Source organism: Lagopus muta, chromosome 7, assembly GCF_023343835.1.
Source record: "Lagopus muta isolate bLagMut1 chromosome 7, bLagMut1 primary, whole genome shotgun sequence".
Taxonomy (NCBI): Eukaryota; Metazoa; Chordata; class Aves; order Galliformes; family Phasianidae; genus Lagopus; species Lagopus muta.
The window spans coordinates 14797345-14818991 of record NC_064439.1 but is presented as its reverse complement, the minus strand read 5'-3'; the positions used below and the strand labels follow the sequence as shown (position 1 = coordinate 14818991).

The following is a 21647-nucleotide window of genomic DNA, read 5'->3' as shown; positions in this document are numbered from 1 at the left end:
TACTGTGAGTAGAGAGACGTGATTTCTTGGAGATGATCAGGAGGATGTCACTATTTTATATCACCAAAGTAATGGATAGAAAATCCTTTCATGATTTCTTAAGCTTCCTATAACAGAAGTGATGCATGATTCTGTCTATAAAGGCTGGTAAGAGCTGTGGTCCCACTGTTTCTCTCACAACAGGTGGCCTCTGTTTTTTCTCAGAGGTACGTTGGGTACTGTTTTAGATGTTGCTCAAAAATTATGAGAACTCTTTTCATGCAACTTGCCATAGCTTCTGAAGGCAGTGAGAACATGCTGTAAAGAGTATAAGTTTGAGTAAAGCTAGAGGTCTGAGGACAGTGAGTACACTCATATGCGCTGTAGAGCTTGACAAGTTGGAAAGGCTTGCAATAGAAAAGTGAAACTTGGCCACGATTCCCAAAAGATTAGATATCTATGGTCATGAAAAATGAATTGAATCTTGACAATTCTGAATACAATTAGTTGTGTAAAACTTCCTCAGAAAATATTTAGTACAAGCATATTCACTTCACATTTCTTAACTGTGTGCTTTCTGAAAGTAAGCAGAAATAGGCTGTTTAAGCAATAATACCAGGCAGTATTTCACAATTTCTTACTGTTGGAAAACTTTTTTTAAAGAATATTTTGTCTGAGCTTTTGTGTTTTACTGCTGCAGAACAGTAGTACTGGGCTTCTTGCAAAAATTAAGCATACAGAAAATCTAATCCTCTTGAGAGTGGTTTGTTGAAATGTGTGCATTTGGTGTGGTACCTGTTATGAGTATTTTCATGCTTGCTTTGCCTGAAGATACCTGTATTAGCACTGGGTTAGCCAGTGTCTAGGTGCAAAGTGTGGGGGCTCTCACTATTTGCTTGGTATTTTGTAGGTAAGAACCAGTCTTTGGTCACTTTCTCCATAGAGTTTCTCTTGGGCTTTGGGCTTGCAGTGTTTGAAGTGCAATACTCACAATTTTTGATTTTTTCTTTTTTTTTTTTTTTTTTTTTTGGTTGGTTTGTCCAGATCATTGTGATGGTTTAACAGGAATGTTGTCAAGTGCGGTTGGACTTGATGATCCTTGAGGTCCCTTCCAACCTGAGTAATTCTATGATTCTAAGTAAAGAAAAATGGAGTAGGTGGAAAGTGCATCTTCCACACTGCTGCACCCCTCTTCTAATTAATCATTATTGGTAAGAAAGGAAGCTATGCTTTTTGTCATTCCCAAAAGTTCAACATGCGTCTCTGCACATGGCACATTGCTGCCCTATGATCTTGGCTATTGATTATGATCAACAAAAGAACAATTTGAGAGCTGTAAGCTTTGGATGGAATGACTGGTTCACTAATCTAACATTCCTTCTGAAAACAGAAACCTTGTAGAAAGTTTTTGAGGAGCAATCTGTCTACCTGAGAAATTCATTGAATAGAGATCAAGAAGCAAAGGTTTTGGGTTAGTTTTCTAGATCTGAATTTCAGTGTCCCACTGAAAACATCAGGAATCTTTGTGTTTAGGAATACTTTGTTTCCCCCAGACTGTGGTGACTCAAGGCTGTTGTGGAGCTGTGCAAAGCAAGGGAAGGTAGAGAAATCTGAGAAGTGATGACTTAATTATCATGCTTTTGCTAATTCCTTTGAATTGTGGATTCTGAATTCGCTACTGCCTTGCAAACGTTAGTGTGTGAGACTTGCAACTGATACCTTTTCTAAAAACAGGAGGGGAGGAGAGGGAGCTCTGTTTATTTCAACAAGCACAAGCAACACTTCCAAAATACACTTGTGGTTGTATCACAGTTATGAATCTTAGGTTATCTAGTGGTGACTAACATGGTGAAATGGCAGCCTAATATGTCCATGCTTTATTTGGAAAAGGTAGTTCTTATCAAAAGATGAAGAACACCAGTGTTTCATTCACTGTGTTTGTTGAATCTCTAAGCACAGATACCATGTCTGTCAACACCTCACATTGTGAAATACAGGAACTTGCCTTTCACAGCTGCACAGTAAGTTCTTGAGGATTGGGTGGCGCAGAGACAAATGTCCTCCACTTTCTCTCCTTCCATGTGCATGTTTTTTAGTCTCTCTTATTGTATGATCAAAGTTAACAAAAGACAGAGGTGTCTCTTAATCAGGTAGAATTACACTTACGTTGTGATACGGTTTGTTTTTTTTTAAGACTGCATTATCTCACTGGGGTGGTGGTTAACAAATAGATTGTAACAGCTTTCCAAATTCTTTGGGTAGAGCCAAGCTCATACCAGCTATTATATTGAAGAAGTCCTACAGATTAAAAAAAAAAAAAAAGAATAATAATAATAAAAAATAAATAAATAAAAATAAAAAAACCTTTCTTTACTGCAAAGTTTAATCTATAGAGTTTGGGTTTGCTTCTTCAGTAAGACAGCTATCCTCCTATTTAAAAATAAAATGAATGAGTAAATCCTCCCTGGCAAACCAGAGATTCTCAGTCTGTGGGTGTATGTTGTTTGCACTGAAGAGAAGCTGGGCTGAAGGGCATAGACTATGGCATAAAACATATGTGCTTACTTCCACAGGCAGCCAGCGCCGTGGAACTGGGGCTGGGGGATGCCTCCCTGCTGCCCACCGCTCCCAGTTCAGAGCACAGGCAATTGTTTGGCCCCGTGACAATCACACCAACTGTGGCATGCGTCTGATAGTGAAACAATGAATGGCTTGTTCTCTCAGGGGAAAAAAAAAAAAAGTGGGTTGGGTTGAAAAATGATAAATAAGAATTTCTCCGTGGGTCATTTTAGGCTCTCACGGCAATCTGAATGTGCTGAATGAGTGGCTTCTGAACTGAGCCAATGGGGATGGTCAGGCACAGGCATCACTTTTATCCCACACGGGGGAGGAGGGGTGAATGAGCTGGAAGATATAAGCTGAAACAAAGCCATGCAGTCCTTCTGAGTCATTCGCATGCACTGGATGGGTAAGGCTTCCTGCTTCCTGGGACACAGAAGTGGGGTCATGATTCTAACAATGGATGCTGGTAAGTTGCTTGTTATTAAATTTGCCTTTGATTTTTCTGGGAAGTCTTGCCTTTCCCTCCTGTCTCCAGCTGCAAAAAAAATAGCTGTAAATTAGGAAGCTGAATGTTAAATAAAGCCATGCCTCCTTTAAGCTGTGTGCACTCTACTGTGTGGTTTTTCTTGACAGTTAGTCACAGAAGTGCATAACCTCTCTTGCAATGGAAGACCATGGTACCAAAGTTGTGTTTATTCATTTGTACATCTGTCGTCATTGAGACAAAGTCTGTGATCTGAGAAGTAGAATCATTTTTGTATGATACAAGTCAGATTTTACACTTTCTGTAAAGAGCTAGAGACAAACTAATGTGTTAGCTGTAGCTTACTCCACTTTGTGCTTACAGAAATCTTGTGCTGGGGAGGAAGGGGAAGAAACTGTTGCATTCCCATGACGATCAGTTCTGTTTCTGTGTTTATAGCTAAGGAAGTATGTATGAAAAGAGCACATACAGGTTTTTTTTTGTTTTTTTTTTTTTTTTTTTTGTTTTTTGTTTTACATTTGCTGTGGAAGTGAAATCTTTAGCATAATGCCCTATGTGATAGGGAGGATGAATGCCAGCAGTAAGATGTAGGGTGGTATGTCTAAAAGAAACAAGGGATCCCAGTTGTGCTCCTTGAGGAGGGGGCTGTGTTTCCATCTCATAGCCCGCATCCTTCAAATTCCTCAACAAGAAAAGTCCTAAGATGTTAAATGCTTATGGGTAGGGCATAAAGCATCAGCACTTGTGCTCTGGCAGTGTGCTGATGACTGCTCTTTCTCTTAGCAGTTGCAAGCATGCTTGCTGCATTCTAAGAGCTCTGTTGAACTTCTGTCAGCAATTGGTTCAGCTACTTTTCCACCAGTGTGCAGAAGTAGCACAATGTGACAAGTAGCGTTCAAACTGATGAACTTAATCAGGCACATCTTGCAGGTCTGTTTAATCTACTTGTCACATGCTCAGTTTACTCCATGCTAATGAAAAGCTCTCTGTCCGCCGTACATCTGAATTAATTTGTTTGGGCACTTGCTAGAGCCTAAAGGGAAACTCTGTGCCCACTTCCAACTCCTTCTTTTCTGAGACTTGCAGAAAGTGACACAGCTGAGTTCTCCATGCACTGTTTGAAGGAAATAACAAGCCTGTTCGTTTAACCCACCCACACTTAATTGACGTTACTTTGTCATCCACTGTCACTGCAGACAGGATTGAAGGCAGTGACTTCTGTGTTTGATGTATGTTGCGTACTTTGCAAAGCCCTTTTACTGAGATGGTAAGATGAACAGAAGCTCAGAGAGGAGTGAGGTAGCGTATAGATGATAAGGGGCACAGAGTTTTCCACAACGGGCTTATTTTTTACATTTTATTTTGTTGCTTTGATTCTAGAGGAGCCAAATTTCTGCTAAAGCAGTTTGGGCACTGGGAGTTAGTAATGCTCTTCTCTCTGCCTTGTGCAAGAAGAACCGATGTCTGCGCTAGATGTTGCACTTGGTATTTGAGGGGGCAATGTGCAGGCTGAAAGTGCTCCCAGCAGATAACGGATTCAGACTTTGTGCACAGGGCACATCATCCCTGTCAGAGTCTTGGAGTTCCTACACTGTACTGGAGTAATTTAACTCTTTGTTTTGGAAAGACTGGGGAGATGTTAATAATACACAGTTAAAAATACATCTGTTGTTTATGTATCCTTATGTACTTGTGTGCTGCTGCTTTGCACTGTGAAGTGAACCATAAAGAACCACTGCTCATCTGCGTTCCCCCGGCTCCAAAGGGTATCTCCTTTCACTGAGCGCTCGGGGTCGCAGGGCTCTGGCAGCCCTTAGGGTGCTTTTCATGGTTCTGTTGACTTACATTGTTAGCAAGAGCTCATTTTGGAAGCTCCCAAGGTATTGAAGAGTTTTGGAATTATAGTCCTGAGCTTCTTGGTGGGCAAATAGTTCAAAATGCTAGAAAGGAAACATTATAATATAAGGATTTAACTGTGAGTTCTAGTGCTTTGCATTTGTGTTCAAGTTATGATAAAAATATGCAAGCAATTCAGTACCTTAATCTGGGCCATGGATAGCACGACATGAAGTTTTATCTGCTTATTTTTACCCACCTTTTAAGGCTGAGCCGACTGTTCTTGGGACTGTTTACGTATTTCAGATTGTATGTTTGCATTACGAGTCAGGGCTCATTTAAAAAAAACTACTGGCATCAAATGCTCAAGTTGTTTTTAACGCAGCAAAACCTTTTCTCCTTCAGAGAACTGTAAAAATACATGCTTGTTTCTACTTTTATGAAACACGTTCTATTCTGCTGCATTTGTCCCTGCAGCATTTAATTTCTTGTAGGAATGGAACTTTAAAAGTTGTGGATGGGGGAATAAAAAGGAAAGCTGCAAGACAGAGCTGACAGTATAATTGGATTTGAAGCAGCTACAGGCTGGGACTGTTGCAACAGCTGATTTGATCCTTCTGAGTTTCAAGAGCTATTTATGGTAGATTAGCTGTATCAAAGCTCTACTGTTCCAACCATAAAAGGCCGGTCCTATGCGAACTTGCCACACTGCATTTGGCTTAGTCCTCCGAGGTTGGAGAGCCTATAGCTTTTTATGTGGATAAATCCAGTGATGGATGGAAGTACTAAAGGCAGATCGAGGAGTAACATTGTCGAGGACTTCAGATGGCAGCGAACTCTTAAAAGGAGATTTTCACTAATAAATTTTGTGTTCTGATGTTTGGAATCAGCGCTTGGAATATAGCTCCTGAGTGTGCACTGCATTTGGTGAACGCATGCTTTTAGGAAAGCGTTGTTCTAAATTTATCTGACTTATCTGAATCATCTTGACTGCACATGTACTCGCCAGCCTTGCATGTTGATATCTGGTAACTTTGTGAAGTCACTTTTCCGTTTTATTAGCGGTGAGCATTAGTCCTTTGGAAAGGAACCTTAGCTGAAGTGAGAAACTTCTCTAAAACAAGAATCATGAAATTCTTGGCTCACGAGTGCTGCCGGAATTATCAGTAAGTATTTTGAGAAGGCTTCTGCTGTGTCTGTACCTTCTTTCTTTCCTCCTTTGCAGAAGGGCAGGCAAATGGATTTTTGCAGGATTCTGAAGTAAGTCGTATGTCCTCAGAGCATGCGTGCGGCCACCTGCGCCAGTTGTTGGAGGCTTTGTCGGGTTGAAATGATAGTGGGTTTATTCCAGCCTGTGCATGCCACTCATTCAGCTCTCCTTTAGGCATTTTGTGTTTTTATTCTTGTGGTTTTGCTTGGAGGATGAGTTCATGCTGCTATGAATGGAAGGACCCATTGGTGGTTGGCTTGTGTGCAAGGTGAATCTTTCTTAGTTTTCATAGACTAACCTTAGGCACAGCTACAAGCAGCCCTAAGAACTCCGAAAAACAAGATTTTTCAGTAGCTATTTTGTCCTGTCTGAGAGATTCTGTATACATAGTGGATACTATTGCATTAGGTAACTGTTGTGTGTTGGCACCTGGAGTATTCTGAAGAAAGCTTCCTCCAACTTTCCATTCCCTTATTTTTAAATGTTACTAGGACGCAACAGGTGAAAGTTACTGCCACTGCTTTTCCATCCACTACTGCTGCAGATAGGCTGCTAACAGGGAGCACAGTGAGGGTTGGGGGGAAGAAGAGGTTCCTTCAAGGGTGTTCCAGGAGTTGTATTTTGGTCTCCAGAAATGCAACAAGATTGTCTTTACCAAGTTTTAAAAATAGCTCTATTAATTGCCTCTGTTTCCCTTCCAGGAGCTAGCAATTTAGGGCCATCTTCCATTTTCTTTGGACTGTAAATCTGCATTTGTCTGTCAGATGGCTCTAACATTTTTGCTCTGAACTGTATAAAAATGTTTTAGCCTAGAGAATACCAGGAGACAAAATATGTCTGAATGTTTGAGAAGTATTTTTAGCAGTTCAGTGCAAGGATTATTTATTTGAAAAAAAAAATAGATGTATATTTTTAACTTTTCTCACGTGAGCCTTGGCAGATACCATCTAAATACTCACCTCTATTTGTAGATTTTATAGGAGATTAGATCCTTCTGCCTGCAGAGGCAATGGAGAAAAAGAATATTCTGATTATCTGTTAATTCTTCTCTGGGATTGACAGGAATATAACCTACCTTTTACATTGCTTCTGGTTATGTTAGTACTTTTAATGATTACCCTTTTTTAGAGATGACTTCTTTTAAAAAATTTTGCTGCCTGCACTTTAAAAAGCAAGTTGCTGTAAATTCATCATTTTAGCATGCCAGTGTTGTGCTCCTGTAAATGTTCTAGAAGGTGTCAGTGCCTTGTAAGCCTTGTAACAGGCCACAGAGACAGCAGACATGAAAGTTGGCTACCCCTGGGTCTGCGCAAGAGCAAGAGTCTCTAACTTGAGTTTCAGCCTGAAGAGCACCAAGGGTGTAGTGCCGAAACTGATGAGAAGTAATAATATCAGCTCTTCTTTGTGCAGCAGATGTTTTAACTGTTGGAACAGGTAAACATTTCTTCCTTGGTGTCTATCTCAGAGGATATTAGTTAGTCAATTTAAGCATTAATTCTACCTATTCCAATGCTGTTTTATCTTGGTTGTATTAGTAAATGACATTCTTGGCAGAAGTCTTCAATGTGAAAGAGATTTTCAGAACTCTAAGGGCTTGTTCTGAAGGAGTAAAGCTGTGTTTTTGATGTTTCTTTGCCAAATTCCTTATATTTGATAGTGTCAATGGGTTGAAGGTAATAGGGGACAGGCAAGGAGCCGTAACCCAGCAATTCCATCTTTGCTTTTTGTACAGAGAAGATAGATTACAGTATAAACATAATCTGCATGTAGAGCCCAGAGAGGGGGAAGAAAAGTGAAACTGTGGTTTGCACATTTCTTCTTTGCAGTGAGTCTAAGCAGAGCTGGCGGTGGTGGAGCTGAGCCATTTGTGGCAAAGACATTCCCAGAGGCTGGAGGAGCCTATTGCTGGTTCCTTGTGTGGCCATGTGTGTTACCATGTGTACATCACAACATCCTCTGAACTTTTTTTGGAGTTATGTTGATGAAGTGGTTTGAAAGCTTTTTATAGTCTTAGTACACTTGTTTAAGCAAACCTCTTCCTACAGTGCGTAGAATTTTGTATGTTTGTACAAAATGTGTGCAGCATTGTTATTTTCCTTGCTTACAATGAATTGACAAGACATGCTGTTATGTGTGAAGCCTTTCATATCACGTACTTAAGTGAAAATTGCATGAGCTCATTTAGTTTAAATTGCCATTGCTAGAGTGCGTTTTTGCTCTCCAATTTGTTGGCTCTTGTGCATGGCAATTTCACTACAACTTCAAAAAAGCTAAAGCTGTGGAACAGTTTGCAGGATCAGGGTGGCCTGAGATTGTTCACTTTTCAGAGGCACTGCTGTTTCTTGCAGAAGACGTAGGCTTCTGTTTCTCCATGCAGAATCCTCATTTGGCACTGTGGAAGGGAGTACTATGCCGTCAAGTGAAACAGTAGGCAAAACTTTCTCCCCTTATGAATTTCCTGCTTTTACTCCTTTCTCTGCTAGCTGGTTTAGAGCTAACTGACACATTGGAAGGTCTCTGGTTTTTAAAGAGCGAAGTACGTCCTAGTTGGAATCTGCCTTAAGCAGATAAGAATATATTGGGTAACCGATGATAAAAAATGCTTGTGATGTCACTTACCACAAAACCGGTTCAGGCTACATCTGCAGATGGAAGTGATACAGTGAAGAGCCAGGCAGACCAGTGATGCTGGTCCCAGCCAAAGTAGGGAGGAGCCGAGTCTTCACTGAGCTACTTGTTGTCCTCTGCATTTCAAGTGAGATGTCCAGTCAGAGATCTCACAGCGATACTAGGATTAATGGGATATTGGAGATGTGGAGAGCTTGGAGAGTTAGGTTCTTTGAAGCAGCAGCAAAGGATTGATTGTTTTGAAGTATCTCAGAGCTCAACTGAAGACTTTGATTGTAAACTCGTGTAGCATCTTGAGTGCCAGATAAAGAGAGAGAAGCATTCAGCTGGGAATTCTGGTAACTTAGTAGTTGTGAAGTTTAGAATGTATGTAAGTGGTTGGAATTTCTGTCTTTCTCTGATGTTATCTGATCTTTCTCATCAGTCATTAGACGAAGACACAGTGCTTTATGTGTAAAGATCCCATTTAGGTGGGCAAAGGAAAAAGAATCCATTCTGGCACTCAGAGTCATAAAGGCTTAGTTTTTCCAGTGCTAATCATGTTCTTGGATATTAGGATTATATATATATGCTGGATATAATGATGCATAATGGTTGAGTCAAAGGTGACAACAGCATCAGGTTGCCCAGCACACTTCAGTCCAAAATTCTGTTCTCTGAGCAAGTCATGTGTCAAACATTAACTAAGAGGGTTTATAGTGATTGCTAATTGCAGAAAAAAACATAAAATAGTAAATAAGACTTTCTGTGCTCATCTCAGCTGCCCTGCTTGAAGCAAGGGAGCGCAAGAATTGCCTTGCTTGTAGACTCACGTTTATGGCTATCTCTTGAAGTGGAGGCTCAGATTTCTGGCTCATAAGTTTCAAAATCAGGTCTCCCTGTTTACTGTGGAGATGCCTAGACAGTTTGAACACCATTTGGTGAAGCCAGCAACATTCTTTCCTACTGTCAGCTGAGTTAATAAAAGCAACCATGGTTGCTGCTCGTGTATGTTAGGTATATTCAAGCACACCTACTGGGTCATGTTCCTGCCAATGTTTAAGGCTAGGCATAAAAGGTGTTTTCTTTTCTGACTGCTTTAGGCAGCTGATGGTTTGGATTTGCAAATGAGAACGGTGTAAATGGCAACCTTGCTTTAAAATACTCTTTTAGGAAACTATTCAGGTCGTTTCCACTCCCCAGATTGCTCCAGAACTGTTCTCTCCATCTGCCGCACTTCACCATCTAGTTGCACAGTGCTGTTTGAGTGTTGTGCTGTTGTTCTAATATTCTTAGTTTTACTTTATATCCTTAATATTTTTATGCCAAAAAGAACTTATCTCTCATTTTAAGTTTGATTCTTGGCTAAGCCTACTGCTGTTCCTCCTAGCTCTGAGTTCATGTTGCCCAGCTGTCTCCTTGCTTCTGCTTCATCCCTCTGAAAAAGCATCATGGGGACCAAGGTCTGAACAGTCTTCTGCTTAAAATTAGTCACCTCTGCACCTTTCGTATGACGTTTAAATAAACTTTTGTTGGAGTTGCAGAGGCTTACATGCTACCTATGCTGATTTCTTTGGACTTCATTAAATGAGGTGTAGGTAAAGCGAGGGCATAATTTTGAAGTGCAGATACCAAAGACAAATAAATTTGATATCTTGGGAGCTTCGTGACTTTATTGAAGCCAGCACAGAAATTGGTAGTTTGCACAGAAACACTAAATGAATGTGTATTTGTGAGTTAAACATGGGACCAGTAGTTGCATAGACTTCTATGACTGACTTGCAATTGTCTACGATGTGAGACTGTATGCAGACAATGATACGTCATGACAGCATGGATCTGTGAAAGTAATTGCCAGGAAAGAAAGTGACTCTGTGCACATTCCTCTAAGCAAGCACTAAAGATAGAGCAAGCACTGCTAGGCTTGGTTGCTCTGGCTTGTCTTCCAAGCTCAGCAGCCTATCACAGTGGGCCACTTGGTCCCTGTGCAAAACTTGAGGGAGGTGGAGAGAGAGCAGTGAGAGGAGAGTTTGGGTGTGACCGAGAATAGGGAACCAGGCTTTGAGACTGAAGCCTAGAGATGATTTCATGGAGAACCAAGGGAACTACTTAAAGAGGAGCTTTCACACGCTTTTGTTATTACTGTCTTGATTGGATAAATGGGCTGGTTTAAACAGGATGTTTGGGTCACCTCTCTGCTGGAAACAGTCAGGGGTGATATGCTGGGATAATAGACTAAGATTTAATCTGAGTATTGCATCATGAGATTACACCCTAGGAGGTGTAAGTGGCTGTTGCTTGACATGACTTCACTCATGTGTCATGTATCTCACGGTGTTCAGCATCTTGGGATGCTTTACTCCATCTCTGAGTCAGTGGCTGGTGAAATGCAACCTGAAGAAACAGATAGCTCAAGTTTAGTTGGCTCCAGCTTGATTAACACTCCTGAATTGCTTCTCTCTTGCAGCATGCAATGATTGGTTCAATTATAAAGCAGTTTTCTGGTGTTTGTGTTGCTTCTGCAAACCTAGACTTATTTTTATTTATTTTGCTGAACAAAAGAGGAAAACAAATTTTCCTCTCCCATTAGCAGAGGAGCAAAACTTCAGAATGGCCCTTGCACATTATGAGACTGGTAGGCTGAAACTTGAACGTGACAGGCAGTACTTCTGCCTGCACAGTGATGCTGTGGTGTATCATGCTGTGCAGGCACGTGGCTCTTCTGACACAGTAAGTTCCCTGGGGTTGTAAGTACAGTCAGGCACTATACATTTGGCTGTATTGTCCCTACGGCCACCAGGCTGTACTGTCTGGGTGGTCCAGCAAGGCAGACAAGCTGTAAGCACTAGGAAGTATTTACATAATGCAGGACCCTAACCCTGGCCAATGTAGCTCTATGTCTTATGAGAGAATTGGATGCCAAAAAATCACTGGGCATCCAGCTTTACCCTGCCTATCTTGTTTTTCCATGTAGCTGAAGTTCCTTCCTACAACCAGCTGCCAAGTGGTATAGCTTTTCAGTTTTAAGGGCTGAGAGCAACCCAAAAGAGGTTTTGTTGTGGGCTAAGGGTTTAGCTTGCAAGTCCATAAAAATAAATAAATAAACGAGGGAAGAGCAGAGTAAACTTGGCTTTTTTTCTTCCTTCTAGATTTCTTGAAAAAGCAAAAATCTAGCTCAAGGATTCTTGAAATAATTTATTGCAACTTTTTTATTGTTGTTTAAAAACAGTAATAACAACATTTTGCTTCTCAAGGAGATCTCTTAGAAGCAAAAGGTTCTCCTCCCCTCTCCACCACAAAAGATATATCGCTGTTCCCTGTTGGGGCAAACAAGCTGCTAGTGACTGACAATAGGCCTTTGTGTTCTGAAAACATAGCTTAAATTATTCCCTCCCCAAAGAGGTCTCAGAATAAAAAAAAATTGGCCAAATAGCCTGGTTTGTCTGCAGAAGCAACCAGAAATAGTAGCTGAATCACAGTGGTGCTGTGCCTGCTGTACTCTGGTCAGTGCAGGGACTGCCTGTAGCCTTGGAGCTTTTCACCCAGGTTTTGGGAAAAATTTACAGCTCTTTTCCAACTCCCAAAGATATGGCCTAGGAGCTAAAGGAAGCATCAGGTGAAAAATCTCAAGTGATGCTCTGTAAATCATTTTATTCATGGTACTTCTAAGTTTCTGGACTGGCCAATAGGCCATTGTATCAGTTGCAATTTTAGCCTTTCCCTTTTTAAAACAAGATCATGATTACATCCCTCAAGACTTTCTGACCTTTCTTCTTGACTGCCTTTAAGTTGTTGGTCTCTAATTTCCCCTTCCTTTCCCTCCAAGGACTATACCCTTTTATTACTTAAGTTATTCTTTATCTGTGTTTCTGACCCTCTTTTCCCTTGCTAGCTTTCAATGGCCTGCAGGTTCCATTTGGAGGTACTTTTAAATATTACATTTGCTGAATGGTACTATTGGAAATGACTCTTTGAAACACAGATTTTCCATTGCTTTTTAAATATTTGGAGCAGAAACACAAACAAAGCCAAAACATTTATATACTTGTTTATGACAAATCAAAACCTTTCATGAACTTGTTCTGTAGTGGTGACAGTGAGGAGAAAACAACATAATTGCATAAATTGTTCTAAGGTAAGGTTTGACACTGCCTTCAGAAAGATCTCTTGAATTCATTTTGCTACAGAATGGCAAAAGTAGTTGTGAGACTCTCGAGCTGCTTCTTTGCTGACAAAGAAGTGCAACCGAGGAATAGATGAGAAAAATGACAAATACCACTTGCTGTCTGGTTTTGCTTACCAGTTTGCATGAATATTATAAGAAAGCTTCTAAATAATTGAGTGAAAAATACACCTGACTTACTGTATTTAACATAGCCTTTTCAAATGATGCTCTAAACATTTGTTTTATGATTCAAATCCAGAAGAGCTGTTGATAAACCTGCTCTGTGAGGTTTCATTGATCTCCCCTTTCAGAACAAGGAGCTGCTTTGCATCTGGGGATGGTTGGGTCACACATCTGTGAAACGCAATAATATGCAAGTCAATGGTTTTACACTGCAGCACTGCCACAGTTCTGAGGGGGGGAAACAAAAAGAAGAGCAATTGTCAAGCAAATGATGTATTTCAGTACATAAGAAGTGTTTACAACTCTCAGTAATGGAATGATGTGTCACAAACTTTATTTAGCTGTTTGCAGTGTGCCAGTTTCATCTGACTTGCAGCATCTGCTGAAGCAAGCTGAGTGCATGAAATAACTGTCTCTCCCAAACTCATAAACCCCTCGTGGTCTGGGCTTTGGGAGTCCATAGCTGCTCTTACAGAGCAGCAGACTTTGAAAGGCTGCCTGCTGCGTGCCTGGAGTCTCATTCCAGTGGTGTGGGAGGAGAGGAACAAGAGGAGATAAAGGAGGAGCAGGGTTTAAAGGCCAGAACTAGTGAGGCCTGTGAAGAAGCATCATGTCCAGTGAGGGATTAAAAGGCATCCTTAGCAAGAGCACTCCGTCTGCTTTGCCTTTTAATTTCTATGAAATGACCTCGATGGTTGGACTAACTGCAGGCTTGATGTACTTTCTGTCAGCATGAAATTGGTTTGTAATAAATACACTTAGGAGCAGCAGGAATAATGGAATCTATTCGGGAACTGACATGCCATTGGGTTTTCATAAATCCCTGGAAGTGTAATGCTGGCAAATGAATATTCATAAACCAGGTTATTAAAATTTTAAGAGAACCTTGAGGGGGTGATGATGTCAGACTCCAGAGTTAATTATAGAGATGGTAAAATTCTTGGCTAACTAGGCTGAACACAGGCTCGCAGCAGTTTTTACACAGTGTGGCAATCAGAGGGAGCCACAGCCTTGGATGTAGGTTCCAAATCTCTTAATATATTCCCTGAACTAAAGGTCCACTGCTTTAGATAAGAAGTATTTACATCTAGCTACTGTGTAAATAAATCATCTTCAAGTAGTTCAGCAGCTGATTGTGTCTTTTGTTACTGAGTTGGTCTTGATTTCTGGCTTGCTTGCTATAAAGTACCCTGCTGGGCTGGGAAGCATGGAGTGGCTCTCTTGAAAATTGCCAGTTGTTGTTAGATGCAGCGTTTTATCTGGAGCATGCACTAGACTTATTACAGGGGATACTAATACTGCAATAACTCACTTGTAAGGATTGTTGCTTTAAGAGACTCTATGCCTCTTGAAAGAGCTATGAAAAATATCTCATTTCTGTTTTGTATGTTATCAGTAAAACTACTGATATTGCTTTCAGAATTACATTGCTTTCAGAATTGTTGGGGAATGGAGAGAGCTACAGAGATCATAGTTCTAGTCTCGCTTGGCTGAAACAGTTTGAAAAATCTCTAGCTATTGTTGATGGTCTGTGTGCTCTTATTTTTCCTACTGCCTTTCTCCATCATATTGCTTGAAACTTTAGAAATGCTGAAGTAAATCCTATGTGATCCCTACAGTGGTATGATGGGCAAAAGTGTTGAACTCCATGGAATCAGGGTAGTCAGTTCTTGAATTTTAGGATCTTCCTGAAATTAATACTGCTATTCTGCTTAGAGTAAAATACAAATTTTCTTTCTTAAATAGAGGGAATGCTAAGAAAGAATACACTATTGTGCTTCTTGAATCAAGATCTGTGATACAAGAACCTTTTATCAGCACAGCTGGTAGAAGGAGGAGGAACAGAAATAATACTTGAATTTTATTATTATTATTATTTTTTACAAGGTGTAAAGCTACAATCTAAACTGAACTAAACTAGTCATTTGTTTGGGTCAAGGCATTGGAACAGCTGACCATCCCCTGCCTTCTGCCAGAGCAAGAAACAGCAAACACTGTAAACATAAATGAAGCACTTTGTAAATGCCAGCAAAAATGTCTGAGAACAACTGCATATCTCAAAACATGCTAAATAGGATATGGGAGGTTTGGGAGGACTTAGGAAATAGTTCTGAGTTGTTTTGAAGTTGAAATCTTACTTGAGGAAACCCTTCAGTGGTGAGCAACAGAGTTGCCATTATAGCCATAAAGTTGCAAGAAGCCTCAAGTTTTGAAATATCCAGTATGAGAAACAGTGCTTATGAGAGTGCTTGCAAACTGAGGGAGTGCAAAAGGAAATCTCTGTGCCTACTGAGACTTGCTTCAATTTTGAGAGAAGGAAAATCACTTCTTACCTCAGCCTTCCACAGCACTTGCTGCGGGATGACTACAGAGACAATGTCTGCCTTTTTACAACAGCCTTCAGAATCTTCTGCTAAGAGAAATTATTTACCTTGTATGTAATTTTGCAGTTTGTATGACTAAATAGGCATGATTCCTTCCATGCTTATTCTTCAGCTCTGGTCCCTTGCTGAAAAGTGAGTAACAGAAATGGTCTTTCTCCCAACCCACCTCCTCCCGCTTTACTTTCCAAGACACTGCATCTCTTTGTGAGATCAGGAAAAAGTACACATTTGCAAGATGTATTTCATGATGGGAAACAAACTTCAAGGCTCTTCTGGATGAGCCCTGAAAAATGTAACTTGCAGGCAGGCAAAATGCAGCTGATTGTGTCTGTGCAGGAGGCAGCAAGGCTGCTGTCAGGGAGGAGGAACTGAACAGGTGCCAAACCATCAGCACAAGGCTGTCCCCTGGGAAGAAAAGCTCTTTGTTTTAAGTCCAGGCTTTTCCTTAGCAAATTAAGTTTTTTAAGTGGGTATTTCCTCTTCATTCTATCAAGACTCTTTATTGTGTTGCTGTTGTACTTGGTTTTCTTGGCTGAAAAGTCTGGGCATTCCAGATGGGGATCTGGCATTTTTAGGAAGATGTGAATCATGTCTGACTCAAGAGATTCTTTTGGTTGCCCTCCTAAAGTGAACAGTACCCACAGGCACAGAGCCTGGTGTAATCAGATCAGGTGTCTGCCAAGGGATGCATGCAAGTAGTTTCTTGGGACGTTGTGTCTGTCATGGCAAGCAGGTGTTTCTGTGAACACTGTGGTCTAGAAAACTGGGAAGTGGCTTGGTGGTGGTGACCCAACCAGCACAAGTGGATAGCAATGTCAGAGTGGATAATCTTTCCTCAGCTCAACAGTGCTGAGCCAGTGCTCCGGGAGCAGCACAGGGGATAGATAATCCATGCTGAAGATGACAGAATGAGAGCTTTGACTTCAGGAACAGAAGTTCATTTTCTGTGAAAGTTGAAAGTGCATTTAAATAGATATCTCCTATTTTGCTTCCACGCCTTTTAATTTTTTTTCTTTATTTATCTTTAAAAGATTCCTGTGTATGACCTTGGCAGTGTCTGAGAGGGAGGAGATGGAGGCTGAGGGGAACCTGAATGGAACATGATTGGGGGTTTTCCAAAAAAATAAAAATTGTTGAAGAGATGATAAGCCTCTTAGCTGAGAAGGTATGAGAAAAGCAGGGTGAAGAAAGGACATTCAGATGGATCCTGATGTAAGGTGAGCATCAGAGGTGAACAGCTTTGAATACTCAGGGGTCTCCTGTTGTCACTTGGGTTCCTTTGTTGCCCATGTCCTTGCAACCCATGGAAGACAGTGGTGTAAGGAAGATGGCTGGCCTTAAGTTCTAGTTCTGGCTGGCCCACTTTGATGAAAATAAACAGCAGGTGTGTAAAAATAGTATCTCTTCTCTGACTGTAGGAAGAAAGGGGGATGTGATCCCAGGGAATCATCTTGCAGGAGTTACAGTGGTGAGTGCAGTGCCAGCATGTGACCTGATTCCTACATTTTGATACATTGATGGTACACAGTTTGAAGCTAGGATGAGAGGTAATGGACTTAAGTAGCAGTAGGAGAGGTTCAGGTCAGATGTGAGGAAAAAGTTCTTCTCAGAAAGTGATGATGCATTAGCACAGGCTGAGAGGTGGTGGAATCACCACGTTTTGGGAACAGTGGAGATGTGGCACTGATGGGCATGGTTAGTGAGCATGGTGGTGGGTTCTGGTTAGATGATCTTAGTGGTCTTTTCCAACCTTAATGATTTTATTCTCAGTAATTTGGCAGCATTTCATTTAGCTGCACAACTCTCTCACATTTACGACCAATGCTGCTTGTGTGGCTGTAGACACTGGAGTAAGTGTCTCAGGAGCTAATATAATTACTGAGGGTAGTACTGTGGTACAGGAAACAAGCATCTTAAAGACTATAGCTGTGTGAGCTTAAAGCTTGTAGGATTTTTAAGGAGTATTGGCCTCTGTTGACAAGCAGATACTTCGATTCTCTTTCCTTTAACGATCAATAAGCAATTACAAGGGGTTTTTGTTTGATTGCTTTTTCAGACTATCAACTCTGCATTGTTTGTGTGCAGGGATGTTTAGAGCAGCATGTGGCTGCATTGACTGAGCAGAGCTGCCACTCAGTTTGCCCGGTTGTTGTTAGCTCTCCGGGCACCGTGTCTGAAGAAGCCCGGCCCTGCGAGCTCCGGCATTGTTTCCAAATAAAGGCATGTCTGAGTGGGAGCTGAGCTCCAGCTGCCGGACCGTGGGGGAAAAAAAGAGCCTTTCCCCATGGACTGAAAAGAGGTGATTTATCTGCAGCAAAACGTTCCTTCCCCAGCCCCCTTCCCTTTCTCAAATGAAATGAGAAAGTTGCTTTTAAATTTAAATCATGCAAACTGGTTCTATGCTGGTGCTCTGCAGCAAAGAGTTTGAGAGCCTAACCATCAGCCCTGGAGTCACCTCAAACTGACTACGATCTGCAATCAGTATTTTTATTTTAAATATTTAGAGCAACTTGGACAGGAAATATTTCTGTTGCTGAAAGTTATTTAATAAGTGAGCCTTTGCTTGTGTATATACCCTCATCTGTGTGATGAGTGGAGAATTTGAACAAGTACCTTTGTAATGCAAGGCAGTAGTTTAGGTGATTTGTTTTTAACTAAGTCAGAAGGTTTGGAGTTCAGGCTTAATGTAAGTTTGAAGTGGCAAAATAGTGTTTTTGCTGTATGATCTAAGGACATAGCTCACACAGGAATAGGTAATTTATTAGACCAGCTGGTATAGTGGGGGAAAAAATGAGACAAGCTTTCAGGCACACCAGCACTTCATCAGTCTGAAATAGAAGCAGCAGATTTCAAGGTTAAACAGAAGTTATGAAAAACTGCTCCGTTCAATCAGATATGTATTGAAGTGTCGGAGAGGAGCTTGCTGGTATGGTGTTCCTGCAGCAGAGGGGGAGGAGGAGAAAGTAACTGATTAAATGGGGAAAGAAATAAGGAGTTTACAGACTGGGGAGGTTATAAACCTGTTACCTGGTGAACCCATGGCTGTTCTAGTTGTCAAGTAGTTCTCTGACTTCTCTTTGAAAGGTTTTATTTTTATAGTTTTCCTTTGAGCTTTCAAAGATCAGATTCATTTGCACACAAATAGAATCAGCTTTATTTAAAGGAACTCAATCGGGCAAATGTAGCTTCAGGCATTCTTTGTCGGCTTGTTTCCATCCTTAGCCTGGGGTGTTAGCTTACAAAGCTACCTGCAGTCAGCCCGTAGTTGCAAGTGAAAGTGAAATAGTAAAAAGAAAAAAACTACTGTTTCTCTCTCTCTCTCTCTTTTTTTTTTTTTTAATGCCCATATTATTTACTTCTGAAATCAGATAAAATCTACTCTAACTAAAACTGTGAGTTGATTGTTTTTAGGATTCCTTCTTCTTCTTCTTTTTTTTTTTTTTTTTTTTTTTTTTTTTAGCAGGAACAAAATCCAGAATTGAAACATTAAGAAACAGTTTCAAGGCTTTGCAGTGACAGATGCTTTACTTGTGCTGCTAGCAGAGTTGGCAATTGGCTTTTTTAGGCTTTGAATTAGGCTGTTTTATCAAGGTGGTGGTTTCAGTACACATGCGATGATGCACTGTCAATGTGTATTGGGCTGCACGCTGCAGAGGAGACCAGAGCAAAGCTCTCACTGCTCTTTTTTGAAGCTTTTCACTATTTTTTTTCTTAAGTGCTGTACCTGAAATTGATTAATGTATAGTTAAAGGAATGTCAGATTAAAGAAGTTACAGGAGAGGTCAGTACCTTCTGACTTGCTTGTCTGACTTTCTGGTTCCTTTTAATAGGCTGTCTGTACAAGTGGCCTCTAAATTAAGTTGTTATAACTGTTGATTTTAAAGTTAAGATATCTGGCGTTCTCATGAAAACTGACTTTGCATATCAGTTACAGTATTCAAAATGGCAGAGGCCACTGGTGTGGCGAGGGGTCTGGAAGCAGCCTGCTCCCCAGCCTGCACCCAGGGCTGTGTGCCAGGAGGGCTGGGCTTGTGCTCAGCTGTGCCTGCCAGGGCTGCAGAGCCAACCACAGCCCTCAACCTGAGCTCTGGCTAAGTGGAGGAGGTCAGAAAAGCTAATTTGGATAAATTGTGTGCCAGGAAAGGGGGTGTTGTTGTGCTAGCATTTGTCTTTATGAGTTACTAGCCAGCAGCTTCCAAGCTGCTGACCCAACAGGGAAAAATGGAATCTTGTTGGTAACAGGTCAGCAGCAAGTAGGATATATTGAAGGAGCGACTGCACCATCCTCCATGGTCATCAGTGTTTTAGGTACAGCTTATCTGTGTCTGAGCTTCTTTGAAGGCAGTTCTTCAGAAACCATGAAAGATAGAAGTATGTTAAAACGTCCCTTTCACATGGCACTTTGGTTCCATATGTGTCACGTGGATGGAACTGGAGGCAGGGTTTTGTGTTCTGCTCTCAATTTTTTCAATACTAATGTCTATTAGTAAAGCCCTTCCACCATTACTGCTGCCTGCTTTTGTAACCTATCTTATGGATCTCAGGAGATGTCCTGAAAACCTAAGGTGGACATAGAGTCACCCCACAGCTGGTCTTCAGGCATGAGATAGAGATTGACTGAGTGTGGCCTCTGTGCCACAAGTTCACAAGCAAGTTAATATTAAAAGTTTCAAATAATATATCATTTTAATATTTGACCAAAACAGAGTAGCAGCAATGCACATTCAGAAAGCTTTTGATGTGGAAGAAGTCACAGGAAAAACTATAATCTAACTGAAGCTTAATAGAATGCAATGGCTCAGTTCTAAGAAAGATAAGGGCTTTGTTTGTAGATTGGCTGTGCATCATACAGGTGGCTTTTATTTATGACAGAGGTAACCAACATGCTCTGTTAAGTCAGAATAAGAGGAATTAAAAATAGGAGCAGTTTAGATATCAATTCCAGCCAGGAGTTGGACTCGATGATCCTTGTGAGTCCCTTCCAACTCGGGATAATCTATATTTGTTGCACCAGTAGATGGTGATGGATATATCTATCTATTGTTCTTACATAATGGAACCCAAAAGGGGTCCTGAGCTCTCTTTCTCATTATCGTATTTTCTAAACCCTGCCTCTTAGTAAGGATAACTGAAAGGCAGCCAAAGTCCTGCTGCAGGCTTTAAACTTGAAAATACACGTACCCTGTATGGAGTCGATACTAGCTTATTTTTTTTGCAGTATAGGATATTAAGGCAAAAATAATAATAATAATCATAACAGTAGTAATAATCTGCGAACAATAGTAGTTCAGGTATGGAAAGAGAAACAAAATGTAAGTTTTATTTTTGAGGGGAGAAGTTAAATTGTTTACATCATTTAACAATGCAAGTTACTGGATGTTCCTTTTAAGGTACTTGCCACAAAGTAGTGAACCTGGAACGCCCTCAGGTGACACACTTTCACCCTTTGGAACAAAAAGTTCAGTGTCTGCCAATGTATCACTGACACAAAGAAACAGCTGCTCGACTTTTTACATAAAACAGGCAGTGGTGTACACCAGTGGAGATTTCTAGTGTTCCTGGTGCTGATTCACCTCAGCATCCTTCAGTCTCCTCCTTTCTCTTCCCTGCTTTTCTATGTTTGGAAGTCATTTTTCAGTTTTACTTACCAAGCTGTCTGCCTTCTGTTTCTCTTTGCTTCCCGATTACAGGATGAGAAGACAGAATGGGTTAATAAGACATTTCCCATCACGAGTTTTGTGTTTGTTCTAGCAGAACATTTTCTTACAGTCTATAGCTGAAACAAAGCCCTACCTTGAAATATCAGAAACTGTGAATGCTCTCATACTGTTCCTCATAATGACTTGCAAGAAATAAAGATAGTTCTTGACAATCAAAAAAGCTCCAAAAAATAGTACTAGCTGAGAACTTGAGAACTTGCATATGCCAAAGTCTTTAATATTATGTTTTTTTCCTCTCTCTTGGGATAGAAGTGTGAATTTGACTATAAAAATGAAATTATGCTTTCCAAGTGAAATCCCTATATAGTGTCCTCTCTAAGAGCAGCTGTCTAGCTTTGTTCAGCCTACATCAAATAGCATTCTAGTTCTCTGGATCTTCTTGGATAGGGTTGTGTTACTTTCCTGAATATTGTGAGCTAATGCAACTGCTGGACTTTCTCCAGTCTGTACTGTCTGAAATATAGACTTTGGGTATAAGCTGCTGATTATGGTTTCAGACTTCCCAGGAAACAAAAAT

General features: G+C 40.8%; 1 protein-coding gene across 19 annotated transcripts in view; it reads left to right on the top strand.

Annotated features, from left to right (window-relative positions):
• SVIL (supervillin) overlaps nt 1-21647 on the top strand; it is a 133317-nt gene that overhangs the window by 27401 nt on the left and 84269 nt on the right. For 3 of the 19 annotated variants that reach the window (XM_048950428.1, XM_048950438.1, XM_048950424.1), the window contains exon 1: nt 2823-3007. The exons of 3 other annotated variants lie outside the window; for them this stretch is intronic. In XM_048950428.1, coding sequence (XP_048806385.1) covers nt 2935-3007 — 73 coding nt within the window. In that variant the 5' untranslated portion in view covers nt 2823-2934. Of the gene's footprint in view, nt 1-2820; nt 3008-5554; nt 6028-21647 lie in introns of those variants that run through there. 13 more of the 19 variants (XM_048950429.1, XM_048950425.1, XM_048950426.1 and 10 more) reach the window with 9 other exon arrangements.